The 21,846-nt window shown below is 41.7% G+C and overlaps 1 protein-coding gene across 3 annotated transcripts in view; it reads right to left on the bottom strand.

Annotated features, from left to right (window-relative positions):
• Window positions 1-1,691: 1,691 nt before the first annotated feature.
• HOOK3 (hook microtubule tethering protein 3) overlaps window positions 1,692-21,846 on the bottom strand; it is an 89,954-nt gene continuing 69,799 nt past the window's right edge. The window contains exons 17-22 of one of the 3 annotated variants that reach the window (XM_060407064.1): window positions 19,960-19,994; window positions 17,669-17,751; window positions 16,531-16,631; window positions 15,250-15,354; window positions 14,460-14,531; window positions 1,692-14,087 (exon numbers count right to left, since the gene is read on the bottom strand). In XM_060407064.1, the coding sequence (XP_060263047.1) occupies window positions 14,040-14,087; window positions 14,460-14,531; window positions 15,250-15,354; window positions 16,531-16,631; window positions 17,669-17,751; window positions 19,960-19,994 (444 nt within the window). In that variant the 3' untranslated portion in view covers window positions 1,692-14,039. The remainder of the gene's footprint in view (window positions 14,088-14,459; window positions 14,532-15,249; window positions 15,355-16,530; window positions 16,632-17,668; window positions 17,752-19,959; window positions 19,995-21,846) is intronic. The other 2 variants (XM_027962582.2, XM_060407065.1) reach the window with 2 other exon arrangements.

Genomic DNA, 21,846 nt, shown 5'->3' with positions numbered 1-21,846 from the left:
GCCGCTAACCATCCCCACGGCCAGCCGGGGTCTGGCGGCTGGACCATGCTAGGTGGGAAGTTTCCTGTTTTGGGCCCCATTTGATCACATACCAGTTTGAAGGCAAAAAATATATATATATTGCTTCTAGTTTTGTGATTCAACCTACCTTCTTACTCCCTTCACCTCTGCTTCAGTATTCAGTCCTTAGGGCAGACAGTCAATAAAGGCTAAATTTAACATGGTTGCATCCAGGCTGGTAAAGGAAGAATACTTATATTTTGCTTTCTGACACTTGTCATATTTAAATGCACATAAAATGGGCACTATTCTGGCCAGGTGCAGAACAGGGTTTGTTTAATTCTGGTGCCAACTTCACTTTGCTGCTGCTGCTGCTAAGTCACTTCAGTCGTGTCCGACTGTGCGACCCCATATACGGCAGCCACCAGGCTCCCCCATCCCTGGGATTCTCCAGGCAAGAACACTGGAGTGGGTTGCCATTTCCTTCTCCAGTGCACAAAAGTGAAAAGTGAAAGGTGAAGTCGCTCAGTCATGTCTGACTCTTAGCGACCCCATGGACTGCAGCCCACCAGGCTCCCCCATCCATGGGATTTTCCAGGCAAAGTACTGGAGCGGGGTGCCGTTACTTCACTTTGGAATTATTGTAAATACGATCAATGTCTCCACAGTTGCTTCCACTCTGTGCTGTGCTTTGTCACTCAGGCGTGTCCGACTCTTTGCGACCCCTTGGGCTGTAGCTCCCCCGGCTCCTCTGTCCATGGGGATTCTCCAGGCAAGAACACTGGAGTGGGTTGCCATGACCTTCTCCAGGGGATCTTCCCAACCCAGGGATGAAACCCAGGTCTCTCACACTGCAGGCAGATTCTTTACTGTCTGAGCCACCAGGGAAGCTCAGGAACACTGGAGTGGGTAGCCTATCCCTTCTCCAGGGGATCTTCCTGACCCAGGAATCGAACCAGGGTCTCCTGCACTGTAGGTGGATTCTTTACCAGCTGAGATACCAGGGAAGCCCTGCTACCATCTGCTTAACACTGAACATACCACACAGTTCAGTCATGTTGAGGGTGGGCGTGGCGGACAGGGCTGCATTCTAAAGGTCCACAGGCAGGAAAAGGGACACTTACGGCCTAAATTTCAGTGTTGCTGTTGTTAGTCACTAAGTTGTGTCCGACTCTTTGTGACTCCCTGGAATGTAGTCGCTGCCAGGCTCCTCCGCCCTGGGGTCTCCCAGCCAAGAATACTAGAGTGGGCTGTCATGCCCTCCTCCAGGGCATCCTCCTGAGCCAGGGCAAACCCACGTCTCCTGCTTGGCAGCTGATTTCTTTACCACAGAGCCACCTGGGAAGCCCCATGGCCTAAACAGGATGCTTCCAGAATAATATATTGTGAAAGAAGGTAAAGTACCTACTGTGGTTCCTCTTGGACTGTCTGTGAAGAGGGGAGAAGCTAGGTTTATCTTTTATCCCTCAGAACTTTGGACAGTCAACTTACACACGTTATGTACCAGCCTAAATCAAAAGAGAACCCATCCTAAGTACTGCGAAAAAGTTCAAAGAACATTCCTGATTTATAGTAAGTCAGTGGCATAATATTTAAATTGACAGGACATGATGGCAAGTGGATGGATACTATTAAGACAATTCTTAAACATGTTTGTGTTGGGGTTTAAGAGAACAAAAAATAATCTAAGCTGAATTTTTATACAAGTCTTTATTTACAACTTGTTTAACAACTGTACACTTTTTGCAGCCTTGAAAACATTTTTGTACTTGAATGGGAAAATATAGTTTGACCAAATCTTAACTTTATTCTTCATATACATATACATATATTATATGCATACATATAAACATATACATATAATTAATACCATAACAAGTTGGCAGTCATAAAATTAAAATGAATAAGTGACATCAAAAGGAAATACAATATAAGATTTCAAAAAATTAAAAATCTGTCTTCTGGTGATTTCTTGGACTTCATGTTTTTGTGAGTTTGGTGAAAATTTCTTACTGAGGCTCTCTAACAAGCCATTTACCTCAGAGAAACAGTGAGAAAACTCACGAATCTAACAGAGTCAATGACTGGTAAACAGGTGTGACACTGCTTGGATGCATTTTTGTACGAGGTTGCTAAAACTCGTGAGGTGAAAAAGTTAGTCCTACATGGGTTTCCTTTTTGGATTACAATGACTCAGAAAGAAACTGTGAAATTACAAATTCAATAGTCAACCAGAAATAAGAACATACCTAGCAATATCCTTTTTGCAAAGGCGAAACTGCAAGGTGGATAACTACAATGTCAAATGTCAAACTAACAATTCATAGAACAATCAGTAATACTTAAGACATGAGTATAAGGCTATAGAGCTGGGACTGTAACCAATACAACGCCAACTCCAATGTACTAAAGTGTTTTCCAGCTCATCTGAAAAGTTTAAAAAATACTGTAGGAAAAAAAAAAAAGCCTCTTTCTATCCCCAAATCTTTGATAGAATTTGTTAATCAAAATAAAGCAAATTATTAAACTATTAGATATGTTTGAATTTTACCATTCGTTACACAACCAAAAATTGGGTGCTATAAATGGTGGGGCAAATTTCAAACCACAAAATTGCAAAACAAGATTAAACCTGGAAATTATTCTTCTGAGCACAAAGCATTATGAATTACATATAATCTGTAAACAGCAAAGTTAGTGACAGCAATGGCATATTAGTGCATCTGAATTTTAATAACTATAAAAAAAACAAAAGACTACTATTAAAAAAAATTAAAAGGCCCCAAATCATTGATTGGCATTTGTGTACAGTCACTTCCTGTATTTATACTAGCATGTTCTTTCTTATTTCAAGCATCTTGAAAATTTCCCTTAACTAAGAATATGAGTCTCTGCAGAATACAGAGTTAAATTCTGCCACCAAAAAATAATAAACTCAAATCATGCCATTTACTCATCGGTACTTGAATAAGAATTTCTTTACAGTTGTTTGTAATTTGACACTACTGGATCAAGTCTGCAGCTTGATTAAAAAGACTGAAAAGGCAAAGGAAAGTATCTGACTTCCTGACAGTACAGGTTTCACTAAATACCAAGCTGACTCCAAAGAGTTACAATTAGTCTCTTCTATTCATTAAAAAAATTCAAAGATGCATTTGTATAGATCTGTTTAGTCATGCTAAGTGCTTTAGTAATAAGCCAAGGCAATTAATAAACCTTAAAAAAATGTTTCATTAACTAAGTTGCTGGAATAAAATCTGCTTCATACTTGACTTGATTCATAATCTAAGTAGTTAAGAGCAAGAAACTAGGAAGAAAATCAAAGAAACTATTTAGATCTTGATATGCCTTTCAGGTGACAGATGATCAAACGTGATTTTGGGGGCAGAAATGAAAAACTGTTGGCAAATCTCCTTAGATCTACATAGATGTAAAAGAAACAGAACAGAGATTTAAAAGTAACAACAGAGGACTATGATGTCTATCGACTTTTACTTGTAAATAAATAAGCATTCATCAGTTTCTTCTGGGTAAGGGTTAGAAACTATCATCAATTTTAAGAGACTACTTAAAAAAGGGAAGAACCTGAAGATACTAAGTTATGATTTATGGAGTTATTTAATTATACCACTTAAAAAGTAAAGTGCTAAGAATCTGTTTAAAAAAATATATTGAAAACTCGTTTCAAAGAATGGGGTTTTGATTTTTCAAGGTCTTTAAAAAGGGCTGGTATTAATTTTTATTAAAAAAAAAAACCACCTTTCTTTAATGATGCCAGAAAAATCTATAAGTGTATCATAAGTTAACCGAATGTCTTTATTTCATCCTTATGCTCTCTTTGGGCACCAAACGTCAAAAGCGCCTTTTTCAATGACAGACGCGTTCTGGATCTGTGCTGCCTGGTATGGTAACTGCTTTCCACGGGTGGCTTCTGATGAAACATGGCTGGGGGACTGGGAAACTGGATTCTTAATTTTACTTGAATTTAAATCAGCACATGTGGCTGTGAATTGGCTAGTGGACTGGACAATGCAGGTCTAGTATCTGCTCTTAACTAGATTATCAAGAAGCCAAAGGATGCTCAAGACATTTAGAAGGTGATTTATCCGTTCAACGTTCTGTCCCCATGTGTGAGAGTGACCGTGTGTTTAATTTTACTCTGGGAGGATAAAAAGTGGCTCTCCTCTCACAAGTTAGAGTCTAGCCTTCTCTACTTGTGCTTCTGTCTTCCAGATGACCTGCCTACGCCAAGCACATCAGCAGAACAGAGGGTAACATGGAAGGAAGCACTGCGGAAACTGTTCACACTCTAAAAGCCCTCCTCTCATCTAAACATCAGACAAAACTCTTACGAGCATGTTCTTAACGAGCACATCTTCCTGTTCTTTGGCAGTAATCACTGTGTTAATGTTTATGTAACAACAAATATTTCAGTATGTTTTGACTATGATTTGAATACAAATATATTCAAGTACAAATGAAGAGAGTCCTGACTCCCCAAAACATCTCTCAACAGAAAAAGCGGAAAACTTTGCCATATTTGAACTTAAGAAAATGGCCAAGTTCATAAGGCATATGTTATAGTAAAACTAAGACCACTTTTGTAGCATCCTGCCAAGGTTGGTACCTGCTTTTTCCCATCACCTCACCCCCAGCGTTTTCCAGATTCTTGGACATCACAGCTCCTGGAGGCTGGCTTGCTTTCTCCTGTGTCTGAGTACAAGCAATGATGAAGAAGCTGTGAACGTGGAGGAGAGTTTGCCAGTCTGTATTTTTGGAGACAGGTAAATGAACGGGGAGAGCATCTTCTGATTAACCAGAAGACTGTTCATTTTTTATTACTGCAACTCCAGGAAACAAAGGAGTCTTAAGTGTGTCTGTATATGAGAGACCTTGGCTTTGTAAGTATTAACTTCATGAGTCTTATTAACATGACATATGAAGTATAATTAATGACTCGCAGCCACAACCCAGCTTCAGATAGAGTTCTAGACTCAGAACTTCAAATCAGACTTTAAACATTTCAGGAAGAGAGCACAGCCCATTTATTTGGGCTGTCTTGTACGGCTTCCTTAGTGAGTCTTCCAAAATAAGGAAAAGAATCCCGGTGGAAAAGATGTACATGGAAAATGCCACAGAAAGGTAGAAGGAAAATACTTATCTAATGTTAGTAAGTAAAGTGCTGTGACTCTTGCAGTAAAGTATAAATAATACACAAGTGAGTAGAAGTAGCAAATAATATTAAGACATTCAACTCTAATAGTGACATATATAAAATACACACACTATATATATATCCTACATATACAGAATGTATATACAGTAATCACTGTCCACAGGCTGACAAATTATACCGAGAATAAACACGAGTCCCTTTTATAAGTTTTACAGTATCAAGGCTAATCTAATTATTTTCCTTTGTCAGTTCAGAGATCTCTAAAGCAATGATGACTGCTCAGAAGTCTCCCACATGCATTAAAGCCTCAGCATGCTTTGGTGAATTTCTTTTTCTCACTCTGAGCTTGAAACTTACTTATCCTTTTAAGCTCTGAGTTGATATAATTTAGGGTATTTGATAGCCCCATCGTCCTTACATTCCGAGGCTACCTACACACCTTCTCTGATGATTTCATCTTCAGACCCTGAACACCTAGTTCAGAGCCGGGCAGTCTGGTTACCAGGTATACAGAGGCTCTCCTTGAATACACACACACAGGAAGTCTACTCTTGCCTTCATTTTAAACAAGATTTTCTGCGGGGCCACTATGTATAATTAAGGCAGACACAAAACTGAGTGTATGGTTTGTAAACCGCACACAGCAGCAGAGCCAGGTTACTGCTAGGGAGCTGGTAGTGAGTTTCAGCCACCAGAGATGCCTCATCTCATCACACCATCCTATCTTCACAGTCTTAAAAGATCTATCTTAGATTGAGTAATGGGTTACCAGTTTCAAGATGAAAACTGATGCTTTCCTCTCCACTCACAAACATGTACAGTTAATCTATGCCCAGTGAGTGCCCACTGAAAGGAAGGACGATTAGAAAATAAATTATTTTTGTCTACTCTTTTTTATTTTTAACAGAATGACCATGTAATAAAGTCAGATTTTATGTAAACTATTACTTTAGTATTACTATTAAGACCAAGTGTAGGCTGAATGGTGTCAGCACTTCCATCTGCCTGGATATTTGTTTATAATTAGGTCTTTTCTTCTTCCAATAATCGATCTACTCTCTAGGAATGGATCTGCCTTGGCAGCCTTAGATTCCTTCCTCAGAGTTCTATGCTGTCTTACATGCAGCATTCAAATGTATCTCAAAGGATATTACTGGAAAATGTTAGAAGGCAGAGAAGTACACAAGAGAGGCATAACTGCTGAAAGAGAATTCTTGGGAAACACTGACAGGCCGTAACTGCCACTCATATGCTTGCCATAATTAGGTTCGGGTCTCTTGTTTCTCAAGCAATGTCCCTTCTCTATCATTTTAGGTTCAGTGTGAAGAATCCAAGTATATTTCAGGATAACATTAAATACAAATTTTAAAGCTTTTATATTTATAAATATATGAGAATTGGGTTGATAAAAGGCTGTTTTAAAACAAATTATTGGTACATATTTCTCAAGAACATAATCAGTGTCTGAAAAGAGATGGCGGTCATCACACCTGCCCTGTCCTTTACTTTATGAAAAGAGGGAGAAAAATTTTGACCCTTCCATGATTTAGGGGAATGGGGAGGGGGAGCTGCGTCAGTAGCAAATTATTTTATGTTTTTTAGGCTTCTGAGAAATAAACGTTGTTTATTGCACAACTGAAGAACAATAAAATTACCGTGCTTAAATTGGTCACTAAAACATTTTCAAAGTTTTCAATAGAACGATCATACACCAATTACTATTTAAATATGCTTTATAGAAAGTAAAAAACTGGATGACAGAGAACAGCCTCCCTCATATAAAAAGCATCATGATACAAAATATTCGAATCATTATAGTTACAAAGAATAAGCTCTGAAACTGCTTTCTCAATGTAGTGAGACTGGGATGTACATATACTAAGATGAGCTGCCATTCTGACAGCTGGAACTAGAGGAACAGAGATGATCATTACAAAAAGGGAAAAAAAATGGAAAAAGCACGCTAAGATAATTTTCAAAGATTCTGAGATCCCCTCTTAATTTTGTTCCTACCCTGTGGGGTACCACATAGACATCACTGCTGAGAAATGCACTTCATAGTTCCACAGCCATTTCTAGGCAGAGTCACTTTGTAATTTGAGGATAAAAAGTCAAAACAGGCGCCCACAGCTTAGTGAACAGATAACAAAACTCATGTTGCTATTTTGCTCTCAGCAAAAAAAGGAAAACTCCAAGCACTGTCCTCTCCCTTTAGGGTCATAGAAGTTCTTAACTAGGTGGCTCTAAACTAATGAGGTTTACACTATCTGGGTTACGAGTGCTTTGTCAGATAAACCTTATGTGTTCCAACTGGGGAAAAGTTCTAATACTCCCGGAGTCTGAGATCTGGACCACTGGAGATTTAATGCAGGAAGTTAGGATATGTTCAAAAATCTAGAGTTTTGCTTCTAGACAATTCTTATATTGGGATAAAGATTTTCAAACTTCTTTAAAAGATGAATGCTTGTCGGAGAGCAAGAGTCCAAAAAATATCTTCTATCATTAGATGTGAATAAATAAAACTGCAACTGAGGAGGAAGTGTGAGTAAAAGAATTCATAAATAAAAATGTCCCTCTCCTTCAACCTAAACCCCGCTTCCCTTCACATCACTTACTGCTGGTTACTGCTGGTCTGTCCTTAACAGCACAGAATCGTATGCCTTCCTGCCACCTGCTGATGGAATGTGGGCGGATGCTTCTGAGTGGAAACATTTAGCTTAAATTTGTGCAGTTGAGCTGTTACTATAGGGACAAAGTGCTTAAGACCTCAACAAAACAATAGCTGACAATATCATCCTTATTATAAAGAATCATCTCACTAGCCAGTTTTATCAAACAGAAATAATCCAATCCTGATTAGTGTTTAGAAAAGGAGCCTTGGGACTACCCTGGTGGGCCAGTGGTTAAGACTCTCCTGCTCCTAATGCAGAGGACACGGGTTCGATCCCTGGTCAGGAAACTAAGATCCCACATGCCACGTGGTATGGCCAAAAAAAAAAAAAAAAAAAGGAGCCTTTATTTTGAGACTTTTTTTCTTGGTTATTAGGTAATCAGACAAATACTAAAAAGATATGATGGAGTTTGTATGAGTTCTTGTAAGATATGTACAACTATTTTTTATTCTCTTTTAAAGATGTGGTAAATTGTAATATTTGCTGGATTTTCTCCCCCATTACAAACTTGTTAAATACACACTGCAGAATATAAAACTTAAGCTTTTGTGGTCTTTAATTATTAACTTTGTATTTTCTCACCCTGGTTAGAAGGAAAACACAAAATAGTGTTTTTATTTAGAAGAATTCAGACCTGGGGTGATGCCTCGCCCCACCCTTAATGCAGTAACGCTGTGCTGACTCTGTGGTGCATCAGGACCGGCTCCACTGCCCCAGAGTGTGCAGGCTTCAGGGAGCCACTGCACATGGGCATCCGTCCAGCACGGCCCAGCCCAGCTCCCATCCATCTAAGGCACCCAGTGTCTTGCAACCTGCAGAGAGACCGAGCGTTGGCACAGACCTCCTGGAGATTAACAATCATCACTGAGGAAAGAGCAATTCATAAAACCCTGCCCAAAAGCTGGGCCAAGGAAATAGCATTCTTACTGGGACAGTGCAGTTTACTCCTGCTTTTCAAAAAACATCACAGAATGTTCAGAAATAAAATTCCTGCTATGGAATGAAAGCAATATGTTAAAACTTCAGGATACTGTAAAGGTGAATGAAGGTTATGAATGTAAACACCAAAATAATGGGATGCTGAAGAAAAATGGGACGAACATTTCCTTCCAGGAGCTTGGCTCTTTCCCACGTAGAGAAACAAATCTGGGTAAGCAGGTGGGTAGGAGGCCAGGACGGGGCTAGCAAACAGAGAATTAAAATGACAACTCCTTATCTCATGGGATAGAATCCACGTAAGAAACAGCTCAGGGACTCTGGTTTTAGTCTATCTTATTCTGCAGGTGTATTTACCAGTTTTTTTTTTTTTTTTTTACCAAGGTTAGTGTTCATGCCTAATTTTAAAACAGTTGGATCCATTCTCTAATTAGTAAAATGAGGGGATGGGAAGTGGTGGGGTGGGCGAGGCTGAACCATCTTAGATTTTAATCTTTTATTGTCAAAACAGTCTATGGGCTTGGGTCTGCCCAGCCTCCGGAAGCCCCAAGAGGCACCTACTCACATGGTTCTGACCTTCACTGCCAAGTCCTCCCGCTTTTCTTCTTACCAGGTGCAGGCAGTCACACTGAGCTCAGACTTCTGTACTTAATGTAAAAAATTAGCTCAACGCACAGAGTCATTCCTGCACGCTTTCTAATGCCTTTCTTTAGGTACAGTTTCCGAGGACAAATGAAAACACCTAAAATAATTTTAGGTCCATTTTCTTAGAAAAAGGAAATAAGGATTTAAAATCAGACATCCAAATATAGTTTCTGAAAATTCTTAACTACATTTAGCTTGACTTAAAGTTACTCATTTATATTCAATATACAAAACTAAATGAAACCTGAACTTCCAAACAGCAAGTACAAGAAATACAATCCTCTTAATAGGTAACCTATCTAAAACCAAAACCAAACAAACGATCAACCTAATTTCAGTAAATTTTTGCTTTTAAAAAAATGGGCTGTGGTGCAAAAGAAAGGCTGGAGGGGAATATATTTAATATAATTTGGGGCCAAATATTTAAGCCAATATGGAAAGCGAGCCAGAGACATTTCATGTTCAAATGAATGATATTTTGCGTTTATATAGCACCTTGTACAGTCAAAGTGCTGCACAGTCTCTGTTACTTGACAGCCATTCATCAATGTAAATAAACAGTTTATAATCTGTCAACAAATGTAAGCACTTTGGGGCAACCAAATACCCGAGAGAGAATCTGCTCAGGAGCAAATTCTTAGACTCGTCCACAGAATTAAGAAAGAGACCTGTCATAAACGTCACACACAGGAAGTCACTTACTGATCTTAATGACTGATATTAAGATGTTAAGTATTAGCAATTAGTAAGAAACAGAAGGGTCTATATTAAGGAATAAGTAAGACAAATGAGGTGCAAGTCAGCAAGGAAATTACCCCGAAGGTAAGGCTACCTGTGACTTGTAAGTATATAAAAAATAAATCATTTAGACGTGGAAGGTGGTTGAAATTCAGTGTTATCCCCATTGCTAGAATCTGATCCTCAGTTACTGTGGTATTCCAAAACAAGAAAAAAAAAAAAAAAAAAAAAGAATGTACTGCCTGATTTTTTTCTTCTGTAACTTCTCCCAGAATAGCCTAACCAACACATTCACTTCTGCCAGCAAACAATATAGCAGGAAATAATGAAATTCTATTTATGTTTTAAAAATAGTTTCCAAATCTTCAGACAAATTTAATTTCCTATAAAACAATGTGAAAACTCGTTTTTTCCCTCTAAATAATTCTCTCAGGTGCCTTGGGTGAGAGCTGATTAGCACCTCTGCCGATGTATTTATGTCTTTGCAAAAAGTGCACTTGCCAACCATTTTATATAGTAAATATGTAAGTTATTTGAAGTGCATTTGGAAAACAATTGAAAACACAGATTAATACATCATAAAAAGATTAATTCCCTTTAAACAAAGACATTCTTAGAAAGCATGGTAACACAGAGGCACAATAAAGAATATAAATTGTATATCAATTATTGGCAGAAAATCTAATTCATTACAAAGCCTACAACGTTGGGGAAAGGACATTTTCGTACAAAGAAAAGTACTACACTAATATACAACACGTTTAATTGGGCATTTAAAAAGTTTTTGGCACATTAAAAGGAACTAACAGGACTACAAAATAAAGGACTGAGAAACTAAAGCATCATAGATACAGAAGAGAAAGTCCTCAAATGAGACACGACTAAATGGTAACATAAAATAGAGACGAAATACAAGCTGGCTGATTTCCTGAAACGCCGTGACATGTAACAGAAGTGTGTTGAACGCGGGTGTTTTTATCCCAGCGGCGGGACTCGTCTACCTTGCGGTGGCCGGCTGGACATGACCTGGGTAAGACCTCCGCGTGCTGGTGGCCTGCCTCTGCCTCGCCAGGAATGACTGCCCCGACCCTGTGCTAGCAAGCCTGTCTTCAGCCGCCTTTTTGTGCAGAGTCATCCCCTACATCACAGGGAAAAGAAATCATCAGAAAACAGGGGAACACACTTTCACAGGGGAAAATGATCATGCAGAATTTGTTACGTGGGGTCAAAAGGCACGATTTAATCTGCAATTCTGTTCATTACAGATTAAGGTCTTAGACACATTTTAGTTCCAACAGTTAGGTACAAATCTTCCTATGGAGAAATGAAGGCTGAATTTTCTGAATTTACAAATAATCCAGATGGTAGATAATAAGAGATGGATCTTTGGAATTACATCACCACACGAAATCATACACCCTTCCCTTTCAGATCAGATGTATAAAGTGATTTTCCAAGGCAGAAAAAGGGCAGTCGATTGGTAGCGGCGGATTCAGGTGGGGGAATGGAAATCACAGGGTTCAGGGAGAACCAAAGACCACACAGCACTTGTCCTTTGTGAAGGCGGAGAGTCACACCAGGTGCAATACGTACCACCGCGCTGCTTTTCTTCCCAGGCAGACCTGCGTCGTCAAGTTAAGGGACGCTCTTGACGGCCCCCGACAGAGGGCCCACTGAGCGCAGGGGGCTTTCCTGAGGACTGGAGAGGAGCCCACCCGCCGGGCCCAGGACCTCCGAACAGGAGGGAGGCAGGCTGCGGCCCTCTCTAAACTGGGAGGAGGCAACAGTGAGCACTCTGAGCAGATGGGGAAAGACGGCCTTGGTGCTCACTGAATGAGCTGGAGAGAATCCTGGCCAGAGAAACGGGAGGAGCCGAGGGCGGCCGGCTCCTCTGGCCAGTGACTGCAGACAAGACGATGGGAGCAAGTGGACGCTGGCGACAAGGAGATGGAAGGACCAGGGCCAGAAGGAGAGGCAGAGAGACGCCCAGAGGAGCTGGGCAACCAGCACAGAAGACGAGATACACCTCCCATCACCGGTTAGCTCCACAGAAACAGGGGTCAGGGCTCAGCGTTTTAGGTAGGCCCAAGGACACAACATCCTCCATTTTCCCAGTGAAAAAATCCAGGATGTGCTTTCCACTCAGTTTGAAACTAAACCATTTAAGGATCTGAAGAAAATGGACAAATATCTATTGGTAATATTCAACCTATTGATTTGCCTAATATATTAATAACTATTTTATTTAAAATATACCTTAAAAAAAAAACTTTCATAGTCGAAACAACTTATTCAACTTCTTGACACAATGTTTAAGATCTCAGGATCCATCACAAGACCATTCTCTGAGATACTTAATACCTTTCACCAGGTACTAAGCTACTCATCACCTTCATTTCCATTTCAGCTGTCTGAGATGCAGAACTTTCTGAATGTATTTATGAAGTTTTTGTTGTTGTTGTTGCTTTAATCACTTAGTTACATCGACTCTTTGTGACTCCATGGACTATAGCCCACCAGCTTCCTCTGTCCGTGGAATTCTCTAGGCAAGAATACTAGAGTGGGCTGCCATTTCCTTCTCCAGGGGATCTTCCCGGCCCAGGGATTGAATCCTCGTCTCCTGCACTGGCAGGTGGATTCTTACCACTAAGCCACCAGGGAAGCCCTATGAAGCGTTCCCAGCTATCTTATCTGAACGTAACTTTCGAGATCCTACTGGGAGATATCCCTTCATTCTCTGTGGAGTTGAAAACTATCAATAGGATTCTTCTTTAATACCATATCACGGAGTAAATCAGTTTGGTTCCATAATATGCGAAGTCATAAAAATCAATCAGCTACATGAAATTACTAGTAAGGACTGAGGAACCAAGCTCCAAGGCTGCTGCTAACTAACCCTGACGGAGGACAGAGATGCAATACCATGGGTGGAGTCAGGACCAGTTCCCAGAGACCTCCCTTTAATACAGTTTTTTCTTATTTTTTTTTACATTTTATTTTCAATTAATCTATATTAACAGTAGCAGTACCATAAACCCAGTAAGATTCCCTCTTTTCTTTTTTAAAATTGGGATAAAATCTTAAATATGTAGCTTTAACCAAGGCAAATAAATATAAATGTGGACATGGCATAAAATTGTGTGAATTTCTGACAAAAGCTCAAATCACACTATTAGCAGACCTGGGACACTAACTTTTACGACACAGTACCAACTGTAACTGTGAAATGGTATAATTCACAACTATAATTGCAAAATGGTATTGTGTTATGAACCCAACTACAGGGTCAAATGGATATGGGGGAAAGGAATCTGTTTCAGGCAACTAAACTCACATCTTAAAAAGGCAGAAGTAGTCGTGTTGGGAAGAAGAACAAGAAAAAGAAGGGCTGCCCTGGTTGGCTCGGTGGTAAAGAATCCGCCTGTCAATGCAGGAGACATGGGCTCGATCCCTGGTCCGGGGAGACCCCACATGCTGCGGGGCAACGCAGCCCGTGTGCCACAACCGCTGAGTCTGTGCTCTAGAGCCCGGGAATGGCAACTGCTGAGCCCACGGGCCCTAGAGTCGGTGCTCCCAACAAGAGAAGCCACGGCAGTAATAAGCCTGCACACCCCAACTACAGAGAGCCCCCCACCCCCCGCACTGCAGCTAGAGAAGAGCCCACACCGCAACAAAGACCCAACGCAGCCCGAAAGGAAATAATAAAGTTATTAAAAAGAAGACGAAAAGGCCTAGGAAAAAAAATATTGAAGAAATTTGTCAAAATCCATAGCTCTTCGTATCTGGAAAAATCTTACTGAAAGTCAAAATGCTGGTGAGCATTTATTTCCCCCTGCCATACGTACATTTTTTGTGTGTTGGAAAATTCAATTTCAAAGCCTGCATTTGTTCAGGGTCCCACACTGAACATTTACCAAACCCTGTGAGACAATTAAACTATCTTTGTTATAAGAACCAGTCCTGCAAAGCCAGTGAAACAGTCCCACAAAAAAAACCTAGTCCATCTGTGTTTAGATATGACTGAAGTCACTATGCCCAAGGACAAATGGTTCTGAGAGAAAGAAATTTTTCCATCCTTCAGGACAGTGACCACAGTGTTCTAACCCCGTTTATGGGGGGTTCTCGTATCTGCCGTCCGGCTCTAAGATCAGCGTTAGGGTTTTGTTAGTGTGTTAGGATGGCAATTACTTTTCAGATTCATTCGGTAGAAGGTCTTCTACGCTAAAGGGAGTATAACAAATAATACACATTCACTGCACTTTGCAAAGTGCTTTGACGTGTTATTTTCTTACCATGTTGTACCAGGCACTGACAATGTATTTCTCTTCCATCTCTCTTTGACTCTTTGTTTTCTCATATTCTTTCTAAAAAGCAAGCACACGTAAGCACGTAAACATGAAAAACATTCAACATTAGTAAAAACCTAGTTCATGCCCATCTAAATTCCTGGGCACAGCTGTGCAGCTGGCCCTCTATATCCACAGGGTCCACATCCACAGAGTCAACCCACTCCAGGCCCAAAACAGTAAACACAGGGCTTCCCAGGTGGCTCAGTAGTAAAGAACCCTCTTGCTAAGGCAAGGGACACGGGTTCCATCCCTCGGTCGGGAAGCTCCCCTGGAGAAGGAAATGGCAACCCACTCCAGTGTTCTTGCCTGAGAGATTCCATGGACAGAGGAGCCTGGGGGGCTACAATCCATGAGGTCAGGGGCCACAAAGAGTTGGACACAACTTAGCGACTAAACAATGACAAAAGAAACAAAAAGCCACATATTCCAAAATAGAAAAACACACAAAAAAATCCATAGCATTTACAGCGCATTAGGTATTACATTGCAGGCAGAGTCGTTACTGCCTGAGCAACCAGGGAAGACCTTGCATAACTAATCTGGAGATGGTTTAGAGCACATGGATGATGTGCAGAGACTGTCTGCAAATAACCACATTCACTACCGTCTACAAGGGACTTATGCATCCACAGACTTTGGTAACTGTGCCTTACAGATGTGGAGACTGTACACAGCAAGGCTTCTAGAATCAAAATAAAAAAATCAAATGTCTTATCATATTATAGTAAACTACCTCCAATGAATGGAACTGCCGGTCCCGCTCCTGGAGCTGATTTTTAAGAGCTTGTATTTCTGGTGCTGCTCCTTGATTTTGTTTAGGATCTAAAGTACGGATAACCTGCAAAAAGGAATAAAAGAAAAAAATTTAAGTCTCAAATCTACAGTGTGTAACATCTATGGCAGCAGTTATTAAAAAAAAAAAAGATAAACATTATGAGAGTCCAAAACTATCTCATGAGGATACATGAAAGTTTGAATGTATGAAATGATGTTCTGTTGTTACAACTTTTAATTATAGAAAAATTTAAAATTAAGAGTAAGAGTCCATTACAAGAAGTAATTCTGGCTTAAAATTCATCAACCACAGTACAGTAGACACGACTGATGGCAGTCTTCCCCTTTCTGGTCCTCTGACTTGATTCAGGGGCCTCTGCCTCTGACCAGGTGTGTGAGAAGGGAACGGGGCTCGATGTCCACATGCCAGTCACTGTGACCGTCTCCTCTGCCAGAGGCTGGGGTTTGTACTTGGGCGGGGGACACAAGTCTAGCAGGGGCACCTGCGGGCTTCTGGGAAGGGTCTTTTTTGCCCAACAGTTTTACTATCAAAACCAGTCAAGCCTGCAGAGAAATGATCAAGTCTACAGAACACTGGAAAGAGCAGAACAGTGAAACCGCACTTCCTTTAACACAGACTTCTTAGGCTCCCCCTCCACTCTAGTGGCTATTTCTACTTTTCATAACATGGATTTTCATCCCCAAATCTGGATTTATCTGATGACTTTCTAAAGGTAATTTATTTAACTGGTTCCAATAACCTCATTCTCCCTGGGAACTGCCAGCTAGGCCCAAAAGCCAGTTTAGATTCAGGCTGACCATAGCTGAGGCTCTTCGGGAGGCAGAGGCTGGTCCTCCTAGGGCGTGCAACTCATCTTTTTGTTTTGGCCGCACAGTGCAGCATGTGGGATCTTAGTTCCCTGACCAGGGAAGGAACCCACGCCCCCCGGCCTTGGAAGTGTGGAGTCCTAACGGCTGGACCACCAGGGGGGTTGCTCACGCAGCTAACGTGAACTATTAGGCGAGGTGAGGACTGTCCCTCCTCTCCTACGTGGAAAGGTGCTTTCCTCTTGATAATCGGAAGTAGCCCGGGGCTGGGGCACGTTTCGGTCACTGCCTCCTGCTTGGGCGCTTTTGGTCCGGTCTCCTCGTGGTCTGAGAGGTCATGGTTCAGGCGCGTATCACGAGACGTCACTGAACCACGATCGGAAAGCAGTGAGACCCGCCGACTCACACTTACGCTTTTGGCTTTCTCCAGGTACTTCTTGTACCGTTCTTCCATTTGCTTCATCTCCTCCTCTTTCTTTCGTAAAGCTTCTTGTAATTCTTCAATTTTTAAGGCTATTGATGAGATAGTAGACCATAACAACTTTAAAAATACTTCAACTGACAAAACAGTAAATAGCTTAACAGCTTTGAGAGACTGTTTGGTCTATTCTTATATGTAATTTTATTTTTAAAAATTCACAATCTTTTTTCTTTTAACAGAAAGCTTTTCTTAGAAATAAAAACTACACTATGGAAGTACACAAATTATAAAAAGCATTCATTGAAGGCTAAAGGGATAACAAAATGTGGTCTATGTATACAAATAGTTGAATATTATTCAGCTTCAATCCTGATACACGCTACAGCATGGAGGCATTATACCAAGTGAAAATGAAAGCCATTATGTGAAGTGAAATAAGCCAGGAAAAAAAGGACAAATATTGTATGACTCCACTTATACGAGTTGTATACAAGAGTCAAGTGCAAGGGACTGAAAGCAGAATGGAGGAGACCAGGGGCTGGGAAGAGAGGAGGCGTGGAGTGGGTGTTTAATTAGTAGGGAGTTTCAGTTTAGGCAGATGAACAAGTCTGAGAGATAGACAGTGGCTGTATGACACTGAAAATGTACTTATATGTCACTTAACTGTATACTTAAAAATGGTCAAAATGGTCATTTTTATGTTATGTATATTTCACAACATGAAAAAAGTAAAAGTCTGTATTGCTCCCACCTCCACACAAAAGAACTGATAAAGTCAAGTTACCTACATGTGCAAATATCGACAAAAGCAAAAAAAGTCTGGCTGACATACTGCAACTGCGCTATGAAAATGATTTCATAAAATACACATTAGCATTCACAGTTAAGGGAAAATCGCGATGGAATCAGAAATCCAAGCACTAATGTATAGATGACCATACACACACACACACACACACACACACACACACACACACACACTCTCTTTCTGTGCACAGGGCTCATTCCTTAATTGCTAGAAAATATAACAGGGCCTATTTCTAAAAGAACCAAAATCTTACATAAACTTATTATCACGAGGGTAATGCATGGCGAACCAACTGAAAACTGATAATCAGGAAAAACTCACAGCTGTTGTTAAATCTTGGCTCAAGATCTTCGATGATGGCCCTCTTCTTCTGCAGCTCGTTGTTGGCTTCATGCAGCTTCTCTCTGTGACAAAATATGTAACTCTGTCACCTACTACTGTACTTTCTCCACTTGAAAGATGTAAGTTCTTTACTCTTAGGGTACAGTAGCATATAACACACAAAGGCTATGAAACAAAGATGCAAAGACTTAACCAACATAAGCATATTTGTATTTTCTAAACAACTAAAACATAGCGACAAAAATCCCAGAGTCTGAGATAGCAGCCATCCTTTCAGATAAACCTTCAGCCCGGGGGGCCGAGTTCAGCTCATGGCCCGTTTCTGTGTAGAAAGCCGTTAGGACACAGAGCCTTGGTTTACACACTGTCTACAGTTGCTCTCAAATCAGAACTCAGTGGCTGTGACACAGACTATGGTTTGTAAAACCTAAAGCCATTGCTTTCTGTTCCTTATAGAAAACGTTTCTGATTCCTGATCCAGAGGGTCGCAGAGTCTGGGACTGTAAATACTACTGTCAAGACTGTTGTTTTTCCCCTTGCAGCTTGTGCTTGTGCTAATTTGTCACGGGAGCCATGGGGAACTAAATACAGGCCTCCCCTTCACTAATAGGGTGTTTTTGATGAAGACTTTCACCATGTAAATGACTGAATACAGAACCATGGTCAGACAGTAGTTTTATGAAACAACAGGTGTTCTATTTTCTGCAACAAAGGGGTGGGAAATGACAAAAGGACAGACTTCAGCATAAAATTCTCCCTGCAGGTAACCTCCCAGTGGCTGGGAGGCGACAGGTGCTGTTCTAGAAGTTTAAGAACTGCCCAGGGCTAGACTTGCTACCAAGTGTCAGTGGCTCGGAGCACTCGCTTTCCCCACGTTGAAGAAGGAAGCGGACAGCATGCAGCAAACTGCCAGCCCGGAGAATGCTTTCCAATCCCCGCAGGACAAGCACACGAGCTCTGTGGCACCCAGGGTGTCTGGTTCACCACAGCCCACCAATGGAACACTCCACCAGGCTGGCAACCCATGGGCACCCACACTCAACGTCTGTAAGGACAGAGTTCGGCCAGGGTACGACAGAGAGAAGGACTCAAATTGATACTAGGTGTGAGAGAAATCACAAAACACGCCTAACATTGTCAACCTCCGATAAAGAGGGACAAACACTTCTTCATGAGAAAACAAATGTTGTATTTTAAAATGGAATCTTCTAGATTAAAAAGTCGTGTTTGGGTATGCTTGCAATGCAAGCAAGTGTTTGAAAAGCTGCTACTGTGACAAGCTTAATGATACTTTAAAACATTTATATAAAAAGAAAGTTTCAGCTGGCCACAGGCTCCAGAGCTGGCAGAGTGCAGTCTGGGGGGCCAAATTCAGCCTGTGGCCGGTTTCAGGGTAGAAAGCTTTGGGGACACAGTCAGAGCACTGGTTTATATACTATCCACCGCTGCCTTCGAACCACAGCTAAGTGGCTATGGCTCAGAGCATGGTCTGCAGAACCTAAAGCAACTGCTCTCTGTTCTTATAGGAAACATTTCTGCCTCCTGATCTGGAGGGTCACACAGTCCTACCTGGGACCATAAATACTACTGTGAAGACAGAAAACTCTGGAAGCTCACATGAGAGTGTTAGTCGCTCAGTCGTGCCCGACTCTTTGCGACCCCATGGACTGCAGCCCACCAGGCTCTTCTGTCCATGAGATTTTCCAGGCAAGGATATTGGAGTGAGTTGCCATTTCCTTCTCCAGGGGATCTTCCCAACCCAGGGATTGAACCCAAGTCTCCTGCACTGCAGGCAGATTCTTTACCGACTGAGTTACACAGTCCTAATGCAGCAACTGGTTTGATTCAAGGACCTTGGGTGCAGATGACCCTTCAGACCAGGAGACCCCCAACCCCGGGGCCACAGGCTGGCACCAGTCCGTGGCCGGTTAGGAACCAGGCGGCATAGCAGGAGGTGAGCAGCCAGCGAGGAAGCTTCATCTGTATTTACGGCCGCTCCCTGCTGGTTGCATCCACACCTGAGCCCCGCCTCCCGTCAGATCAGCAGGGGCGTTAATAAATGTCACGTGCTTGAATCATCCCGAAGCCATCTCCCCTGTTCGTGGAAAAACTGTCTTCTGTGAAAACCAGTCTCTATTAACATGTCTCATGATTGTCTCTACCTTGAGGGCCACCCAGGCCCCCGCCTAGATGCTCTGTAACCACCAACACAAAACACTTCTGCTTCTCTGGACAACCCGACAATGGGCCGCAACAGCTTTTATACTCACAGATGCTCTTCAAGCTTCTTCTTCAGAAGGACTGACTGAAAATGGAAAATAGAAAATAGTTTATTATTTGGCGTTTTAACGAATACATTACTTTTTTTTTTTAATGAAGAGTACTTGTTCAGGGTAGCAAGTAACTCTGAGCAAGCCCTCAGTAAGTTCTCTGGTCAAAGTCTGAAAATACATGATGTACCCAAGTTTGTTTCTCTCTGATAAGGGAGACAACAGCTCATAAGTGATAGCAATCAGTATAAAAAACCCCAAAACTGCATATCTGAATTCTCTATTTATAGCCAGGGAAATGAATAAAAAAGTCCTTCAGGTACAGACCTAATATTCCTGGACACAACAGGCAGGTAAAGTCTAAGAATAGCAACAGATTTTCCCTAAGACTTTTGGGATTCCCTGGTGGCTCAGACCGTACAGAATCTGCCTGCAAAGCAGGAGACAGGTTTGATCCCTGGGTCGGGAAGATCTCCTGTAAACGGCAATGCACTCCAGTATTCTCGCCTGGGAAAATCCCACGGACAGAGGATCCTGGTAGGCTACAGCCCAGGGTTACGAAGTCAGACACAACTGAGTGACAAACACACACACAAGATACTTTTTATCTACTAAATTGTTTTCTGTGTCATGGGATCAACTTATGCAAACAGTGACTTAATCAGAGATTTCTGATATGCACAGGCTGCAAGTAATTTATATGACGGAATGGGAAAATGAAAGAAAAGTTAGCCACAGCATTTAACATGCTGGGGAATGCAGCTTTGACTGGGTATTAAAAAAAAAAGTCTCCTGAGATTCAGGAGATCAGAACGTACGCAAAATAAGCAACGAATAATGGCATTCCATACAGGACCGCCAGGTTTCATGATCAAACCCAGCACTAGCGGGGTACACATTATGAATGAATTTTATGAAGCGTATGTTGAGATACATGGTTATAGAATTAATTCGGCCGAATTCAAATAATACGGACTTAGAAAACAGACTGTCCAATTAGCGCAGAGCCACATGGGGGGACACACCCTTCACACTGGGCCCTTCCAGTTTCAGCCCCAACTCAATAATGATTGCTGTACTTGCTTACTCCAGCCCATTCTGAGCCAGCCCTGGAATATTCAAATACCCTGCTCTGCTGAGTGTGTCAACTGCAGCCAGGTGAATGGGCCACAGCGTTCTCCACCACTGCGTCCCCCTGGCGGAGAGAATGACGACAATCCTGCAGGCTTTTGATTACTGCTGTCCCTTATCCAGTGCCAAGGGTGAAATGAAGGCATTTTTAAAAAACATCTTAGTTTTCATTTTGCATTTATGTTTTGATTAGGCTCTAAGCAAAATTCATTGTCAATGTTTATTCTGAGACAGTATGCAGGAAGTAAGATGATGATTTAATGAGCGGTTACCAGGCCGGGCAAGGCACTGAAGCTTGTCGCGGGCATTGACTCACCACAGTGGGTGTTAACCTCACCACAGTGGGTGCCACCAACCCCTCTCAGGGCTGAGGAAGGTGAGGCTTGGGGGACGCCCAGGCGTTTCCAGAGGCCAAGCCTGCACCAGGGCCCAGGCCTGCAGACCCCAGCGTCTATGCATGGCCTTCATGCCCCTGCGTCCTGGGCCCCAAGCCTCCCCAGCTGAAGACTGGTACTCTCACAGCGTGGCAGGAGGGGGCCAGACTGTGGCAGCAAGCTCGCATCAGAACACTTTATAAAGACAAACTAGTTATGACACTGGGGTGGGAGTGCAGTGGGGAGAGAAAGGAGCCCAGTTCCTTTCAGTCTGACTTGTTAGGTTTTTGATATCCTTCAAGTATCTTAACTGTGAAGGACATAAGCCTGTAGGTAATATTGGTTATCTTCATTTTGCATAGAAGCCCCGTAACTTAAAACT

The sequence above is a fragment of the Ovis aries genome, chromosome 26 (genome assembly GCF_016772045.2).
Source record: "Ovis aries strain OAR_USU_Benz2616 breed Rambouillet chromosome 26, ARS-UI_Ramb_v3.0, whole genome shotgun sequence".
Taxonomy (NCBI): Eukaryota; Metazoa; Chordata; class Mammalia; order Artiodactyla; family Bovidae; genus Ovis; species Ovis aries.
Note: the sequence above shows the minus strand (reverse complement) of the source record. Positions and strands in the feature narration are given on the sequence as shown.